Below are 19044 nucleotides of genomic sequence, written 5' to 3' on the forward strand. Positions count from 1 at the left end.
GCATTGCGTAACAGATACAAAGCAAAATAATCAAATAATGTCCAAGAAGATGCAAAAACATGAATGAAATCCACTATTATATGTGAGCATCGTGAAAACTCTGATAATAGCAGACCACAACATCCCCCCCCCCCCCTCCACACCACCAACATATAAGTAAAAACTTTCTTACTGATAAATGTTGAAACTGATGTCCTGTTATGTTTGTCCCATTCTGATGAGCCTGCGTGAATGTCGTCATTTGAAATGTGTTGTCGAATGTTAGACATTCCACTCCCCTGTATTCCATTCCATCAAGTGTAAATCAACCTTTACAGAGTCGGTAATATGGAGACCCACAGTTTAATGTGAACTCTGAACCTCACATTAACACACACTGGTGGAGTTGAAAGAAGTGGTAAGTGAAAGATAAAAACCCTGCAAACAAGCAGGGACGAAATGAGAGACCTTTGGGTATGTAGTCTGGCACTTCACAACCAAGCCAGTGTACTGATATGAAATAGAGAATTATCCATTACAATAACAAAATCAATGTCAAACTAATTTACGGCTGTTGTTGTTGTTGTTGTGGTCTTCAGTCCTGAGACTGGTTTGATGCAGCTCTCCATGCTACTCTATCCTGTGCAAGCTTCTTCATCTCCCAGTACCTACTGCAACCTACATCCCTCTGAATTTGCTTAGTGTATTCATCTCTTGGTCTCCCTCTATGATTTTTACCCTCCACGCTGCCCTCCAATGCTAAATTTGTGACCCCTTGATGCCTCAGAACATGTCCTACCAACCGGTCCCTTCTTCTAGTCAAGTTGTGCCACAAACTCCTCTTCTCCCCAATCCTATTCAATACCTCCTCATTAGTTATGTGATCTACCCATCTAATCTTCAGCATTCTTCTGTAGCACCACATTTCAAAAGCTTTTATTCTCTTCTTGTCCAAACTATTTATCATCCATGTTTCACTTCCATACAAGGCTACAGTCCATACAAATACTTTCAGAAATGACTTCCTGACACTTACATCTATACTCGATGTTAACAAATTTATCTTCTTCAGAAACGCTTTCCTTGCCATTGCCAGTCTACATTTTATATCCTCTCTACTTCGACCATCATCAGTTATTTTGCTCCCCAAATAGCCAAATTCCTTCACTACTTTAAGTGTCTCATTTCCTAATCTAATTCCCTCAGCATCACCCAACTTAATTTGACTACATTCCATTATCCTCGTTTTGCTTTTGTTGATGTTCACTTTATACCCTCCTTTCAACACACTATCCATTCCATTCAACAGCTCTTCCAAGTCCTTTGCTGTCTCTGACAAAATTACAATGTCATCGGCGAACCTCGAAGTTTTTATTTCTTCTCCATGGATTTTAATACCTACTCCGAACCTTTCTTTTGTTTCCTTTACTGCTTGCTCAATATACAGATTGAATAACATCGGGGAGAGGCTACAACCCTGTCTCACTCCCTTCCCAACCACTGCTTCCCTTTGATGTCCCTCAACTCTTATAACTTATGCTTTTTATAATAACCACATGTGTCATGCAGATACAATACCTTTTATTATTAAGTACTTACAAGTAACATCTTCACAGGAACCAGATATATTAGAATCAAGCGCTTATTTCTCACACATTTCTTGTGGCATTTTTCAAATGCGAAGGACAAATAGGTATCAGCTGAAAAAAAAGGGCTTTAGAAAACAAGAATTCAATTTTACAAAGTATAATTTAGGAATGCAACATTCAAAATGCAAAACTGAGAGTCCACATTTACACTTACATGAGTAAAAGCGAAGAAACAAAGACTCTCAAAGCTGCAACAAGATGCTCTTTGCAAATTTGAATTTAAAAAAAAGCACCAGAACAGCACTGTTCTCAGAATGTCAGTGAACTGAATACTTCTGTGCATGACATATTTTCATGATACTGGAAAATCCTTGCTGAATTACAAACAATATGGTGTGGAAAGATCATCCTTCACCACACAATGGAGGAAATTGACAGTGGCAGTCACATATACAAGAACTCACATGCAAATCTTAGTCTGTGAACTTGCCTTCTTCAAAACCCATATAAATGCACAACTAAATTATTTCAGCATTTTGTGTCTGGGCAGGGGAGCATGAAGAAGCATGCAAGTCCATAAGCTGACTACCAGGTTCATGTTTTTGTTCAGACGGTTGGCTACTCCTTAGCTCACTTCACAATTCAATAATTCGACTATTTTTCCTTCAAAAAAACAAAAAACAATTTTTTTTTCATAGAATGAAAGCACGTATGGCAGAGAGATATTTCATCTTACTGAACTTAAAACAAACCCAAACCATTTGGTACTTACATGACTGACAATGACACACAATTATGGTCAGCAATCTTTTCAGGGGCATTTACTGAAATAATCTTAGGATTCCTGGAGAGACAGCCAAAATTTGGCTAGAATGAAATGTTTAATCTCAGTTCAGTGTGTTGAACATTTGTACCACATATGAACAGTCTTGTACCAGAACTTTGATCCACACACGTCTTTTGTGGGCAGTATTCTGACTTGGTGATCCAAATAATTACAAATAAAATGACAATTGGAAGAGTACTATCCACAAGAGGTCGGTATTTTTATCCAGTTCCTACTCTGTACTGTTTGAACTCTGCATGACTTTTTTAAGCTAACCTACTAGTGCAAAACTTCCATTTGTCCTTGAATAAATACACACAGATATCTATTTCACACATGTAAGGCAAAGTTCGCTGTATAATAAGGCATACAAAAAATATTCCACGTAAGAATTAATTTCAGGCGTATCTACTCTAAAATGGGAGTTTTAAATAACACTTAATAGTCCAGCAATAATGACACGTCAGCTCTTTTTAAAAAAGTATTTTCTGATCACACATTCTGTGACCAAGGAAGTATGGACTGCTGGTTTTTAGTAAGACATTTCTCACAGAAAACTGTGTTCCTTCATGTTTGATCATATTTTCTACAGAATGTTTGAACTTCATGAATTGCTTTCAATTCTTTGCATTTTCAGTAGTTATTTTTCACTTGTACCCAAGTCCATTTCTTCATTTCAACTAAATATGCTGAGAGATTCATCTACATGTGTTATCCAGATAATCAAACTGAGGAGCTGCGGTTTTTCTTCCTTACATAAATATAGTATCCCTCCAGATCCATGTACACGTTGACACACAATACCAACAGCACTTTCATATGAAGTACCTTCAGCGAGGCTGTATGTGTTTTCACAAACATAATATTTAGTCTATACTAATATTTAGTCTATACTAATTTCTATCAAACATTTTTTCAAGGTATAACAGTTTTTCAAAGAGATGAAAGCAAAACAAATTTACCTGATTTGAAATCACTGTCAAACATTGCCTTCCTTCCAACATAATACTTATATGTTATCTGCTGACTAAGAGAAAAATTGTCTTTCAAAGGGGATGATTCAATCGCTCTGATCAGAGGCTTGCACAAATGGAGTTTGTTTATTCGGAAATACACTTTAAACAATTGGTTTACAAGTGGAAGCATTCCCCATCTCTTGGTAGATATTTCTGTCGATCGGCTGAAAAATAATAGTGCTTCAAGAGTCACAATCATGCATAGTTCCACAGTACTCATTCACAAAATTATGTTCATCATATTTTTCTAATAAGAAAGTCTCAGCTTTACTGAAACAGCAGTTAATACACACACATTATCTTTTCATATTACAGCCACAACAACAAGCAATGTCTAAAACTTACAACGTATTTTCATTAATGTCATTACAGTTTAAAACTCGATGCTGGACTGAGACTCATAATATCTTAGAATATGCTACAACAAAGTGATAACTTATTGAAAGTATACAAAATATAATAATGAAACTTGGATCTGAGAAATTTAAGAATGAAAATAACACTGGAAATATTATAACAACAATAGTAGTATAATTAATAATGAAAATTCACTACAAATTAAAACTGTCTGTCTGAATAGGGATCAAATACTGAAGGTGACAGAAGAGGTCTGGGACACAGTTTTAATCTGTCTGCAAGTTATTCAGTCCTATATGTATTCCTGAATAAATTAAAATTTTATTAAACAGATTAAGATCAGTAAAGCTGTACAGAAAGGTTGTTATTTCTGCTGATATTAACATAAAAGTTAATGACAAAGTTGCAATAAATGTGACGGATCTCGTGTCTACAGATGATTTGAGACTGAATGGTGAAAACTTCATGAGAATGACTGCACATTTAGGTCTATTTTGTTTCACTACCTTAGCTGAACATAATCTGTAACATAATGACAATCATAAATTTTGTGTAAGATTATGTGGATCAATCTAACAGGAAAAATAAAAGATACCCTAGTCTGTTAGCAAAATAAGTTCAGTAAATTTATTCAATGAATACTTTCCATACATAACAGCATAACAGTTCATACAGTCACATGTAGTTGACTCCTGCTTAACCAAAGAGACTAAAATGTCTACATTGATCCAAAGTTCCAAACACTTTTAACAAGATGTACAAGATCATTTAACAGCGTAGTACAACAAAAATGTCTGGACAAATTGCAAATAGAAAGTTTTATTTCAGATACCAGAAACAAATCAAAAACTGTGGTCCATTAAGAAAGTTGAAGTAGGAACTATCAAAAATGATTAAAAAAGAATCTAACTTGAAGATACGGAAATCTGTACAGCATTCAATAAACACTTCACTGATTCCCAAGAAATAGGTACTACTTCCCTGTGTACATTTATCCTGACTGCACTCGTGGTAACACTAATGAAGTCAGATTTGATCCTGTGTTGTGTTGTAGTGTGACTAATATTCAAAAGTCCTTAAAACTCTAAACCCAGTAAGATGGGATGAAATAGCAACATAAATAATAATGGCAGTACGTCTTAGTACAGCATATCACCACATTTCATTATCAACTAATCATTTCAAGCAGTTGACATTTCTGATAGATAGAAATATGACCAGCTGATGAAAGAGGCAGACACAGTGAGATAGGTAACTATCTGTCAATTTGTCTACTGCCAATATTTTCCAAAATATTTGAAAAGCCAGCACATAACTAAACAGGAAGAAATAATAAAACATAAAATTATTTCTGAAGATCAAAATGGAGTAATGCAAGGCCTGTATTTAACTAGTTAAATGAAAGCAAGTATCTTGACAACAGGACGTATATAACAGATACATTCTATGACATGACAAAAGCTTTCCTCTCTCCAACTTACTTGTCAGCTGCACATATCCTAAAGCACCCCATTAGACATTCAGCAGTTTTCTCAAAAATTTCCATGGGGCTCTCCACAGAGCGATGTGTAACTTGTTTATCTGCTTGAACGGCAATCATTCGCAAGTCTAAACAAGCAGCACACATTACTGGTAGGGCCCAATTCTGGTCCCTCTGAGACTGAAGCAATTTTGTCACAGCTTGTACCATCCCAGTCTGATAGTTATATGCAGGCATAAATTCTTGGTTATTGACAGCAGTAACACATCTGAAATAAGTAAAAAGTAGAATGTCATCTAGGTAACTAATTTATGTAAACATGAAAACAATTGAGAATACACTTTCAAAAACAAAGAACACAAAAAATCTTTCCCGCCAATAATTACAGTATACTCAACAATGAATGATTATAATTGTGTTTAGGATTAAATAGAACATGCTGCTAAATTCTGTAGAATAAAAATGTTTTGACATTGTTTCATGCAGTTAACTGTATTTGATTTAATTATTCTAAGAGCAAAAGAACACAGGAAAAGTATTACTGTCCTTAATATTCACAGAAGGTGATGACAAAGAAAAGCAAAGAAAATAGGCTACCAGTGTTTGTAAGGCAAATATTACTGTTATTTTTATTGTATGCCAGTAAACAGTCAAAAAATGTATAACAAAATGTCAGAAATTTTGAAAAATTTGGAGGAGTTATCGAACAGCAGTAAAGCTTAACCAGAGTGATTAAATAAAATATATGAAATGCATAATAGTATTAAAGATTTAAAAATACAAGGGGAGGAGGTAGCTGTGACCTTTGCAAAATTACCAGAGGAGTTACAGGCTGAAATAGAAAACCAAAGTGATTTAGTCAGGAAGGAGGCTCAAGTACAGTGTCAACAGGCAGATTATAAAACAAAACATAAAGAGAAATTGTCTACCCATGAATTTGAAGAAATGCATAGTCAAATCTCAGATACGCTAAGCTGAGTAGAGGCATTAGACAAGTAGAGATTTTGGTGAAATAAGTGGTGCACCAAACACTTTCACAGATTTGGAGGAACACATACAAGAATTACTTAAACAAAATGTACAAGAGAGCACTTAAAGTACAACAGAACATTTAATCCACTAGTGGTGCAAAAGGAAAGTCAAAAGTTATGGCAAGCCTTAGAAAATATCCACAAGGAACATAGAAAAAGGATAGCTGGGTTATCAAGCGACAAGGAAGAACTCTGATTAGAAAAGGGTATGAATTTTCTGCAATGATTCCCAAAGTTCAAACCTGACGGGGAAGTACACCTCAAACATTCTGTATGAGCATTCTACAGGTCATGCTAATGGAAAGAAAGTAGACATTTATTTAGACTCAGGTAGTGAGATTTCCTTGATTTCACAAGAATTTTTACACACAATGAGACCAGTATCCTATTCTACGTGTTACAGGTGTATATATCATAGGGATAACTGGGAGTAAAGGTAAGTTAAACAAGGAACATGAACAATGTAAGGAAAAGATAGACTGCTACTTACCACAAAGATGACACATTAAGTTGCAGACAGGCACAGACACCTTAGCTTTCAACATGGCCTTTGTCAGAAAAAGAGCACACCTCCATCCTCTATGGCAACTTAGGCCAGAATTCACGTCCAAGCAGCTAGAAATCACAGTTATGTATCCATGAGTGTGCTTGCTTGTGTGAATGAAAGTGAGTGAGTGTGTGAGTGTGTGTGTGTGTGTGTGTGTGTGTGTGTGTGTGTGTGTTTCTTCTTCTTTTTCTGATGGAGGCTGTGGTCAAAAGCTTATGTGTAAATGCGTTTTAATTGTGCCTGTCTGCAATTTCATGTGTCATCCTTACGATAAGTAGCAATCTATCTTTCCTTACACTGTTGATGTTCCAACCTGAAGTTTACATTGTTTAAACAAGAAACATATAGATATATAAGGATAGGAAGTTGTCAATTTATGCAAATCTTGCTGATAGTACTTAACACTAATAAGAAGAACCTCCAACTGATATGCAGATTGATGACACTGATATATATATACTAAAGCTTATGAATCTATCCTTTTAGGTGAGGAGCAGAAAAATGAATCATACAATATTCTATGGAAATAAAAATCAATATTCTCTGATAAAATGAGAGTAATAGGTGATTATGTTTGTCAATTTAAGGTAAGAGATGAGAGTTCTTTCTTGTGTAACTACTATCCTGTAGCTTTAAATTTACGAACTGTGATGCAAGATAAAAATAAATAAAATTATAGAAAATCAAGTGTCTACAACAATCCATTGTTAGTGGTGAAAGCCACTGGCAGGGTGCATCTGGTCTTAGATAAGCATATTCTAAATAAGCATGTAGAAACCAAATAGAGTTAGACCTATGTGTATAGATGAACTGATTGCAAACTATGAACAAGCCAAATATTTCAGTCTGATGAAACTGATAGCTGGCAAGTAAAATTGCATGCAGCCTTCTTGTTTGATGGAAGGTCATAAAAAATTTTTGTGCAAAAAATTATTACAAGAACCAATTATTTATGTAGACTCCATGATGTATCAGTTCAGAGGAGAAAGTGCAGCACCATATCTGTTGGCATAATGAATGGTACCAGCAACAGAAGCACAAAAAATGAGAATGAATACAATGCAAAGTGACAGGAAACAATCTTTAAGAGCTGCAGAAAGTGCAAGAAATAAGTAATTGTTTGTGAAACCTGTATTTTTACAAACCCAATCAAACAGATTCCAACTTCAGGAGTGACTACCGTTCTTGCAAACAGTTGGAAATTCTACCATGGTGTTGAGCAATCTCCTGACCGGGCAGTAGCTTTTCATAATTTGGCTTTTGAACAAGCACAGAATACACACGTGTATGTACAGCTGGGAAGAAATGCCTCTCAGTGTCACCAATATCTCACATTTTTTACATCCTCTCCTCTTCAGTTCATGGAGTCACCTTCCTGATATTTACCTCCACTCCTGCTCAATTTAAACCCACAAACCATTAACTATATCCATTCCAACAGTTCCACAACAATACATCCACCTTCAGACGTGGTTGCTACAGCTTTGAAGTGACAAGCAATCTCTATCTCAGTATGCTGAACTTCACTTCTTAACTATATGAAGATTTGGATACAGTGCTAGAATGAATGACCCCTTTCCCTGGTAGGAATACTGGAATAGGCCTAGGACACACAAATCACCAAAGTAGCATCAAACTGAAAAGTTATTCTTTGATATTTTTATATTTTCAATGGGGAGATACACATTCTGTTGATTTAAAATGCGTGGCTAAAAATCCTATGCCAAGATTGCAAATTTTCTTTATTGATTACTGGTTTCAGCTAAATGCCAAGCCATCTTCAGACTATCTAATATGATGTTCAGTGTGTAATAATTACAAATTGCCATATTCTTAGAGCTAAGTAGCCCTAAAATAAAAATCATAGTTGGTGTCAATTTACATTGTCATACACCGAGCAACATTTTCGACTGACCTGAAAATGACTCGGCAATGATCCAAAACCAATAAAGAAAATTTGTGATCTTAACATAGGATTTTTATCCACACGTTTTATCTAATTGAAACACTTGCACCAACCTGTTCAGTCACCATGAATTATTACTATTATGTAGTATGCCGAAGTTACTATCAAAGCACATCAACAGTATTTTTGTCATCATGTCTATGCCCTAGCCACCTAAACACCTCCAATACGAACATGCCTAGTAAAGCACTGTGACATTCAAATCAACCTTCGAGCTGATGACAGGTTCCCATCAATATAAAACTGACAGTTCTAATGTACTGGTAAAGTAATAAATACTGAGTAACTGCAGATAACTACAACCTTCCCTTGTTTCTTCCCCTTTACCTTGCCATGTAGAGACCAGCCACTACTGTTTCCTCTACAAGTTCCACATTTGTAAGATCTTTTCTAACAACCTGCCTTGCTTATACTGAAAATAAAAGTCACAGTTGCAAAAACTTAAGCATTTCGCTGTGGTTAGGCATCATCAGATTATGTAAAATCGTAATGAAATTCACTGCACCAGCTATCAAACTTCTATGTCAACCACTTGCACATAAAACCGTCTGGATGAAAATCAAGTCATCAGTAAAACTGAAAGGAACTATGGGAACCTGTGCTTCTTTCATGACCCATAACAACAATGCCACCTAACATTACTACCTACCTCAGTAAACATGTCAGGGGTGTGACACTCTCTCTCTCTCTCTCTCTCTCTCTCTCTCTGTGTGTGTGTGTGTGTGTGTGTGTGTGTGTGTATTTGTTTGTTTGTTTCTTTCTTTCTTTCTTTCTTTCTTTCTTTTTGCCTCATTTATTTGGTAAATAGTCATCTATCATCATTAAGTTCATCCCAGATTTTCCAATGCCAAGTTTACATAAAAAAAAAGCATGCCAGAACATCTAGGAATAGGAAAAAACATTACACTTGGAGTCTGTCCTCATAGCAAGAGACAAAATGAAGTGGACACAGGAGGATTAGATTTCTCTTAATCACCTTTACAATAGTTTCATTCTTATTTTCATTAATCCTCAGTTAACAAAAATCAACTCAGTCTCTTGTTTTGGAGTGTTACAATGGATGCATATCATTTTGTGGCTATGAACTTTCTAGTAATGTTCATTGCACTTTACAAATAATGAAAATAGGAAGAGAAAACACTACCAGCATGATTATGAAATACATTTAACAAATGTCTTGTGTAAAACTATGCATAATTATGTTAGTAACTGGAATAAACTGATGCCTGGAGCCACCATTCACAGTAATTTCCTTCTTTCTTCTCTCCTCTCTACACTCAGTGATTCTGTTCTAGGCTAAAACAAATTCATCCACTGCAGCTCAACTTGAAATTTAAAATTTTTAACACAGAAAAATACTGTAATTTGACTTCGGTAACGGAAAGTCTTGGTGAAATAAATTAATTGAAGGATTCAAGGTAACACAAAATATTTGAATCCCTGAATCGTCAATAGGAACTTCAACAAAGCAGATTGTGAAGTGTGCCTGGACAGGCATAGGTTTCGGATTTGAGGCCTGGTCTAGCACATAATTTGAATCTGACAAGAAGTTTCAATTCGTATTCATTCTGGAAACAAACAGTCTACACTGTGGCTAAGCCATTTTTTCATAACATCCTTTCTTCCAGGAGTTCTGGCCCCAAAAAGTATGCAAGCAGACTGTGAAGTTCAGAAAGCAGGGAAGAGGTACTGGCAAAATGTTGAAAAGGTTTCCTCTACATGAATTCGGACATATGGAGAATAATACAGTATAACATGCAGTTAAACAATTGAAACTCCAGGATGGAATGTAACAATATTATGAAAAGGATAGTTGCCACTCACTCTATAGTGGAGATGCTGAGTTGTAGATAGGCACAACAAGAAGACTGTCACAAAATCAAAATGTGCTTTGTCAAAAATAGACAACACACACACACACACACACACACACACACACACACAGATACAACTAACATAAACACTATTCTCTGGCAGCAAGAGACTGTGGCCATGCGCGTGTCTCTGTGTGTGTGTGTGTGTGTGGGGGGGGGGGGTGTTTCTGTCTATTTTTGATAAAGGCTTTGTTGGCTGAAAGCTCTTTTTGTGGCAGTCTTTTTATTGTGCATATCTGCGACTCAGCATCTCCATTATGTAGTGAGTAGCAACTATCCTTTTCATAATATTGATAACAAGCAGTCACAAAGTTACAAACTGTGCAGTCAATTTGGCATGGCTTCACAATCATTTCTCAAACTGAGGGAAAAACGACTGACACAGTTCAATTTTTGACTCCTGTATTGAGAAGTTTCCTCATATTTGTCTATTAGATGCTGGCCTTCGGTTACAATTTAGCCAAACAACACAAAAAAAAAGATGCTTTCAAAACACATTCTGTTCAATTTTAACTATAGGGTGTTTCTATGTGGAACTGAGGACGATATTATTTTTAATTTTAATTTTAATTAATTTTATGTCATAGTATTCTCAATCTACAAAAGTTAAATTTCACTGTCCTGAAAAAAAATTATCAAAGTTACAAAATTATTTGAGGAAATGTAGTTAAGCAAAGCTGACACTTCTGTACATAAGGATGGAGGGCAGTAAGTTTGCCTTTTATATTGGCAGCTATTTTAAATTTTTTCAACATTTAAGTTTCAACAGCAGAAAAGTTTACTCTAGAGCTCACTAATAATAGTAATTATGTTTATTTTAAGTTAGGAATGAGAAAAGCCAATAAAAGTACCTAGTGAACCATAAAGTGGCATTTAATATGTGAATGACCACATGTAAGTGTTGAAAGTAATGGTGTCCCATACATGACAGTTTTTTGAATTATTACGAAAACTAAACCATTTAACACTTATCATTTTTAAGTTATGTTGGTTGGTATAACTACCACCTTAATGGTTTACTATTTATTCAGAAAATGGGGAAAACAATGTCACCAAAGCATATGAGAAAAACTTGAGAAATGTTGCAGAAAGATGACAGCAAGTACAACACCCATAAAGAAAAAAGAAGATTATAGGACAGAAGAAGACAGGAAAACCAGCAAATACAACACCCATAAAGAAAAAAAGAAGATTATAGGGCAGAAGAAGACAGTAAAACATGAAGATAAAGACTTCTTCCTGTGAAAAAGTTTTAATTGAACATCTTAATAAGGAAGCTGAAAGGAAAAGGAAAATACAGGCTTCAAATAAAATCTGTACCAACTGAATATGAGTTTCAGATCTGTACTCCCCAGACAGGATCATATAAAAGCCAGTCACTTAGCATAGCTGTTTTCTGGGTAAAGATGCTGTTTCCTTCCAGCCCCTCAAAAAAATCAGCAGTTACAAATATGTTTGTATAGGAAAGCCTGCCTAAAACAACAGAAAAGCAGATTTTCTTAGTAGACATGAAATCTTCACCTTCTATACTTACAGGTGATAATCTGCTCAAAATACAGAACTTGTTCATGAGACACAATCCACTTTCAATTACCTGATATGGATGATATCAAATCTATTGTACATCCAACAACTGAGAAAAGAGTTGGCTTGCAGAAATGTTACACGAATATGACAATAAAGGAAGCTTTTTACAGATTCTAAGATGAGTGATGAACAATCACATCTCGAAGAAGTTACACTGACAGAAACAGCTGTGGAAAAGAACATGCCAAGAACATTTATTTTGTTGGCATTTCAAACTGCAAGAACGAAATCAGTCAGATACAGGCATGATGCAGTTACCCAAGGGGCTGTTGAAAAAAACTGAGAAACACAGCTTATGTGTAAGAGATCTATAGGGGACGGCTCTGCAAAGATGTTCAAAACTGATGAGGAGGATGAACATGAAGTCTGAACCAAATTCTTGCTATTCTTCCGAATCCAGATATCAAACATGTTAGGAACATCTCATATTATGAATTTAAACATTTTGAAAGAGGATTAGTGGTCCTCAGTTTTTTTTAGTAGTGGATTTTTCAAATTAAAATAATTAGATACTCAGGACTTTAAAGTAACACTGTACTGAAATTTATCTTATTTTTAGGTAACAAAATTTACTTACAAGGTTATCTAAACCGGAAATGAGGTCTAAATATGGTAACTACTGATTCATTTATAAATTAATATAATGAAATTAATTTTAAATATAAAAACAGGTCTTTGATTACAGTTTTTATACGTAAGTATCAGTAACGTACCTATTACGACAAGGATAAACTGCTATGACCACTGTCTCTGGCTGCTGCAGCCATGACTGCACACAGGCTTCAGTTCAATGACCACTTCACAGCCTGCACCATCTGTGTGCCGTGTGCTCCTGCAATTTGATTGTTCCAGTGTAGTGTGTTCGATCTCTTTCGATTCGCTTTGCGGTGCACGGGTTGGTGCGCCCTCTGGGATTCTGTGCGGGAAGCTGAAAGGGAGTCTTGGGCAGAGGAAGACAAACGGGCCTGGACGGAGTGACGCCGGAAGATCACGGAAGTCGCGTCGGCAAGTGGTGTGAGTGTCGCAGTTGCACTGGGGCTGGCCAAACAGCGGAACTGGAGGTGCTGCGGTGACTCGCTGTCGTTCATTCTGTTTACCAGTTCAACCTTCCTCATGCTGTGGCTATGGGCTGGTGTTATTCTGGCCATTAACTTATTAGCGGCATTTGGATTAATATTGTTAAAGGTGAGCTGTTAGTTTGGTGCATCTTCATCTGGTGGGGTTACAGCTAGACTTCTTTCTGTCGTATTCTGGCTTGCATTATTGAGCAGTGAGGGCTCCCATGTCGCGTGTCGAAATACTGACTTGTGCCCTGGTTGATTTACGTATGAACTGGAGTGCTTATGTGGGTGTGATGGAGTGTTTCACAATAACCTTACTTGAGTGTCTTTAAATTGCATTTCAGTTTGTTACTGAACTTATCTCAGTTAAGGGACACCAAAATTGTCACACTAGTCAAGTAAAGTTTAAGTCTACTGTGACACCATTGTTTTTTTTTTTTTTTTTTTTTTTTTTTTTTTTTTTTTTTTTTTTTTTTTTGTCCTTTTCTCTTACTCACTACTGTTGAGTGTTAAACTGTTTTGGAAATCCCTTTGATGTCATTTCTAGGTGTGGTTTTAGAAAGAGTTCTGTGGGTACTGTTGTTAACGGCTCCTGTTGCAACAGGGTTTCTGGCCCACACATCTATCGCACGACAGGGGTTTAGTGCCAACCGCCAACAGTGCGGCAACTTGTTATCAATCCTTTTCAAATCACTGTTCGGCCTACGACTATTGATGGATTTCTGTGGTATAATTCAAATGGAGGCACTGCCTTGTTAACTTGTCTGAACTGAATGTGCTTGCCTTGTAAAACAGTTCGTTACGGATTCTGAGTAGTTTAATCAGTGGTAGGGCACTCGTTATTCTGGACCAGACTGTTCTTGGCATTAATTGCATTGTCTTGGTAAATCGGTGTGCTAAATAAGACTATAATGCAAGTGCCATTGTGGGTAACATTCACCATTTAGCTATATGAGTTGCTTCTGTGAATCATTGTGGCACACAAGGTCACATAAGACAGTGCTGTAGTGGGCAGATATTGCTATACGCCTGTGATATCATTTCCTGTAAGTCATTGTGCCCATTTGGTTATGTAAGGCTTAAATACAGTGACCAGTTTGGTAATTTTCTGTTTCGTAATAGCATTTTACAAGCATTAAAATTTTGGGAAAGTATTAAATCTCATATTTGCAGATTGTTTGATGTTAGATAACTTGTTGATGATTCATGTTAAATCAGCTGATGTACATTTAAAATGAACAAGTTATGTGTCAATATGTTGTTACCAGTACCTTTCATGAATTTTCTTGCGTAATAAATTAAATTTTATATTCTATCCTCAATTTGTTGCTCAGCCTTCCACTCCAGCAGCCCCTGTATCCTGCTCCCTACCATATCAATCTGGATCCTTTCCAGCAACAGCAGCTTTTCTGAATTGCATAGGTGGGAACTCTCCCTGCAATATATCCTACATTTCCAAAAACCCCTGGCCTCAACCTCTGCTAGTCCCTGTCCTTTACCTACCTGTCCCTACCCTGCACCAAATCCAGCACTACACAGCCTTCTATTCCATCAATACACCCACTTGTCTTCCCCCCCCCCCCCCCCCCCCCGAACTACATACTGCACCTGTCCCAACCACATCCCTGGATATTCCCACTAGAAACACTAAACCCCTGCTTTGCTATCCTGCCCCTCCCTGCCCCAGCCTCCTCCTTACCTCCACCAACCCCAAATTGCTTCTCCCTTGGGGAGCATTTGCTCTGCACAGCCCAGCTTCAGTGGCCAGAAACAGTGGTGATGTGGATGTGAGCTGTTCTTGTGTGGGTGCCTTTTGGCTGAAAGCTTAAATGTATAGCAGTCTTTTTGTTTTGTTATTTATTCACAGAGTTCTTGTAAAATGTTGGTGGGGATTCAATGTTATGAGTATTTCCTGTCCCACCTGTGACAAAGTTTTACAGATGATTAACAGCACGCTTTATAAACATCTGATATTCAGATTTAAAGGGAAGGTAAACCAACTGTTCATATGATCATCAGTCAATCTTAAGTTATTTCTATTTATACTTTCTGCTATAATAGCTTTTGATTGTGAAAAACATAGAGCAACTGTCCCATCCATTATATATATATATATATATATATATATATATATAGAGAGAGAGAGAGAGAGAGAGAGAGAGAGAGAGAGAGAGAGACTTACCAAACAAAAGCGCTGGCAGGTCGATAGACACACAAACAAACACAAACATACACACAAAATCTAGCTTTCGCAACCAATGGTTGCCTCGTCAGGAAAGAGGGAAGGACAGGGAAAGACAAAAGGATTTGGGTTTTAAGGGAGAGGGTAAGGAGTCATTCCAATCCCGGGAGCGGAAAGACTTACCTTAGGGGGAAAAAAGGACAGGTATACACTCGCACACACACACATATCCATCCTCATATACACAGACACAAGCAGACATTTGTAAAGGCAAAGAGTTTGGGCAGAGATGTCAGTCGGGGCGGATGTACAAAGGCAAAGATGATGTTGAAAGACAGGTGAGGTACGAGCGGCGGCAAATTGAAATTAGAAATTAGCGGAGATTGAGGCCTGGCGGATAGCGAGAAGAGAGGATATGCTGAAGGGCAAGTTCCCATCTCCGGAGTTCTGACAGGTTGGTGTTAGTGGGAAGTATCCAGATAACCCGGACGGTGTAACACTGTGCCAAGATGTGCTGGCCGTGCACCAAGGCATGTTTAGCCACAGGGTGATCCTCATTACCAACAAACACTGTCTGCCTGTGTCCATTCATGCGAATGGACAGTTTGTTGCTGGTCATTCCCACATAGAACGCTTCACAGTGTAGGCAGGTCAGTTGGTAAATCACGTGGGTGCTTTCACACGTGGCTCTGCCTTTGATCGTGTACACCTTCCGGGTTACAGGACTGGAATAGGTGGTGGTGGGAGGGTGCATGGGACAGGTTTTACACCTGGGGCGGTTACAGGGGTAGGAGCCAGAGGGTAGGGAAGGTGGTCTGGGGATTTCATAGGGATGAACTAAGAGGTTGCGAAGGTTAGGTGGACGGCGGAAAGACACTCTTGGTGGAGTGGGGAGGATTTCATGAAGGATGGATCTCATTTCAGGGCAGGATTTGAGGAAGTCGTATCCCTGCTGGAGAGCCACATTCAGAATCTGATCCAGTCCCGGAAAGTATCCTGTCACAAGTGGGGCACTTTTGGGGTTCTTCTGTGGAAGGTTCCGGGTTTGAGGAGATGAGGAAGTGGCTCTGGTTATTTGCTTCTGTACCAGGTCGGGAGGGTAGTTACGGGATGCAAAAGCTGTTTTCAGGTTGTTGGTGTAATGGTTCAAGGATTCCGGACTGGAGCAGATTCGTTTGCCACGAAGACCTAGGCTGTAGGGAAGGGACCGTTTGATGTGGAATGGGTGGCAGCTGTCATAATGAAGGTACTGTTGCTTGTTGGTGGGTTTGATGTGGACGGACGTGTGAAGCTGGCCATTGGACAGGTGGAGGTCAACGTCAAGGAAAGTGGCTTGGGATTTGGAGTAGGACCAGGTGAATCTGATGGAACCAAAGGAGTTGAGGTTGGAGAGGAAATTCTGGAGTTCTTCTTCACTGTGAGTCCAGATCATGAAAATGTCATCAATAAATCTGTACCAAACTTCGGGTTGGCAGGCCTGGGTAACCAAGAAGGCTTCCTCTAAGCGACCCATGAATAGGTTGGCATACGAGGGGGCCATCCTGGTACCCATGGCTGTTCCCTTTAATTGTTGGTATGTCTGGCCTTCAAAAGTGAAGAAGTTGTGGGTCAGGATGAAGCTGGCTAAGGTAATGAGGAAAGAGGTTTTAGGTAGGGCGGCAGGTGATCGGCGTGAAAGGAAGTGCTCCATCGCAGCGAGGCCCTGGACATGCGGAATATTTGTGTATAAGGAAGTGGCATCAATGGTCACAAGGATGGTTTCCGGGGGTAACAGACTGGGTAGGGATTCCAGGCGTTCGAGAAAGTGGTTGGTGTCTTTGATGAAGGATGGGAGACTGCATGTAATGGGTTGAAGGTGTTGATCTACGTAGGCAGAAATGCGTTCGGTGGGGGCTTGGTAACCAGCTACAATGGGACGGCCGGGATGATTGGGTTTGTGAATTTTGGGAAGAAGGTAGAAGGTAGGGGTGCGGGGTGTTGGTGGGGTCAGGAGGTTGATGGAGTCGGGTGAAAGGTTTTGTAGGGGGCCTAAGGTTCTGAGGATTCCTTGAAGCTCCGCCTGGACATCAGGAATGGGATTGCCTTGGCAAACTTTGTAAGTAGTGTTGTCTGAAAGCTGACGCAGTCCCTCAGTCACATACTCCCGACCTGCCTACACTGTGAAGCGTTCTATGTGGGAATGACCAGCAACAAACTGCCCATTCGCATGAATGGACACATGCAGACAGTGTTTGTTGGTAATGAGGATCACCCTGTGGCTAAACATGCCTTGGTGCACGGCCAGCACATTTGCCTTTACAAATGTCTGCTTGTGTCTGTGTATATGAGGATGGATATGTGTGTGTGTGCGAGTGTATACCTGTCCTTTTTTCTCCCTAAGGTAAGTCTTTCCGCTCCCGGGATTGGAATGACTCCTTACCCTCTCCCTTAAAACCCAAATCCTTTTGTCTTTCCCTCTCCTTCCCTCTTTCCTGACGAGGCAACCGTTGGTTTCGAAAGCTAGAATTTTATGTGTATGTTTGTGTTTGTTTGTGTGTCTATCGACCTACCAGCGCTTTTGTTTGGTAAGTCTCACCATCTTTCTTTTTAGATATATTTTTCCCACGTGGAATGTTTCCCTCTATTATATTCATATCATTAATTTGAACCCAACAATCACGTTTGTTATTGTTATTGTTATTGTCACTGTTACATTTCGTAGTCTTTTCTGTCGTCTTATTTCCTCCTCCTGTTTTTGCCAGCAGTTTCACATTCTATTCACCTTCTCCTTTTTTACCGTAATCCAGTATACAATTTTATCCCGCCGATATATACTCCATAATACGTAATAATACGTAACCCACTTCCAAACCAAAAATTTTTTTTCCGCTTTCAACACTACCGCTGCTATAAAATCCACCGTTTCCAGTTCACAAACAGTTCCTTTCAGCTATTTAACAACCTTTTCGGCTAGTTTTAATATCTTTTGCTTTATTTCCATTTCCGTTTTTCTCACATCATCGATCATTTCTAGCCGCTTCCCACAGGTTTTAACGTCATTATTTCTTCATCAGACAATTGTTAGCTTCATTTCCATAATCTGTCACCACCAAACCACCCTTTTAATACATCCTCACGTAGTTTTTTCGAAATTCTCCCGTATTTCTCCACCCTTTAACGTGTTTTGGCGGCAACACAACCACCTAACCTTTATGCACATCATTATCTACCTACACAAGTTCACCACAGGATCAACAGCCCAGCTCTAACCAACCCTTTTTCGCCTTTTTTCACACCAGATCTCCATTTGCTTTCTAGTTTTACCTTTATCTCTCCCCATATATTTTTATATTTATTTTCATTTTCATTTCAGCCTCGTGTTCCACTTTCCACCTTCTAGTACCATGTCACCCTCACAACACCTCCACAACGACCCCATTAAGTTTTATTTACATTCCCTCCGCAAACATGCCTTCGCCCTAGCCAAATTACACTCCCATATTTTATTTTCTCAGGCTTGTCTGACATTTGGCATCACCCCCAAAGGCCTCACACTTAAAGTTCCCATCT

At 38.3% G+C, this 19044-nt stretch overlaps 1 protein-coding gene across 1 annotated transcript in view; it reads right to left on the reverse strand.

The window, feature by feature from the left end:
• LOC126161690 (PCI domain-containing protein 2) overlaps positions 1-19044 on the reverse strand; it is an 81976-nt gene that overhangs the window by 11612 nt on the left and 51320 nt on the right. The window contains exons 4-6 of the mRNA XM_049917706.1: positions 5249-5515; positions 3357-3574; positions 1579-1679 (exon numbers count right to left, since the gene is read on the reverse strand). Coding sequence (XP_049773663.1) covers positions 1579-1679; positions 3357-3574; positions 5249-5515 — 586 coding nt within the window. The remainder of the gene's footprint in view (positions 1-1578; positions 1680-3356; positions 3575-5248; positions 5516-19044) is intronic.

This window comes from Schistocerca cancellata, chromosome 2, assembly GCF_023864275.1.
Source record: "Schistocerca cancellata isolate TAMUIC-IGC-003103 chromosome 2, iqSchCanc2.1, whole genome shotgun sequence".
Classification (NCBI taxonomy): Eukaryota; Metazoa; Arthropoda; class Insecta; order Orthoptera; family Acrididae; genus Schistocerca; species Schistocerca cancellata.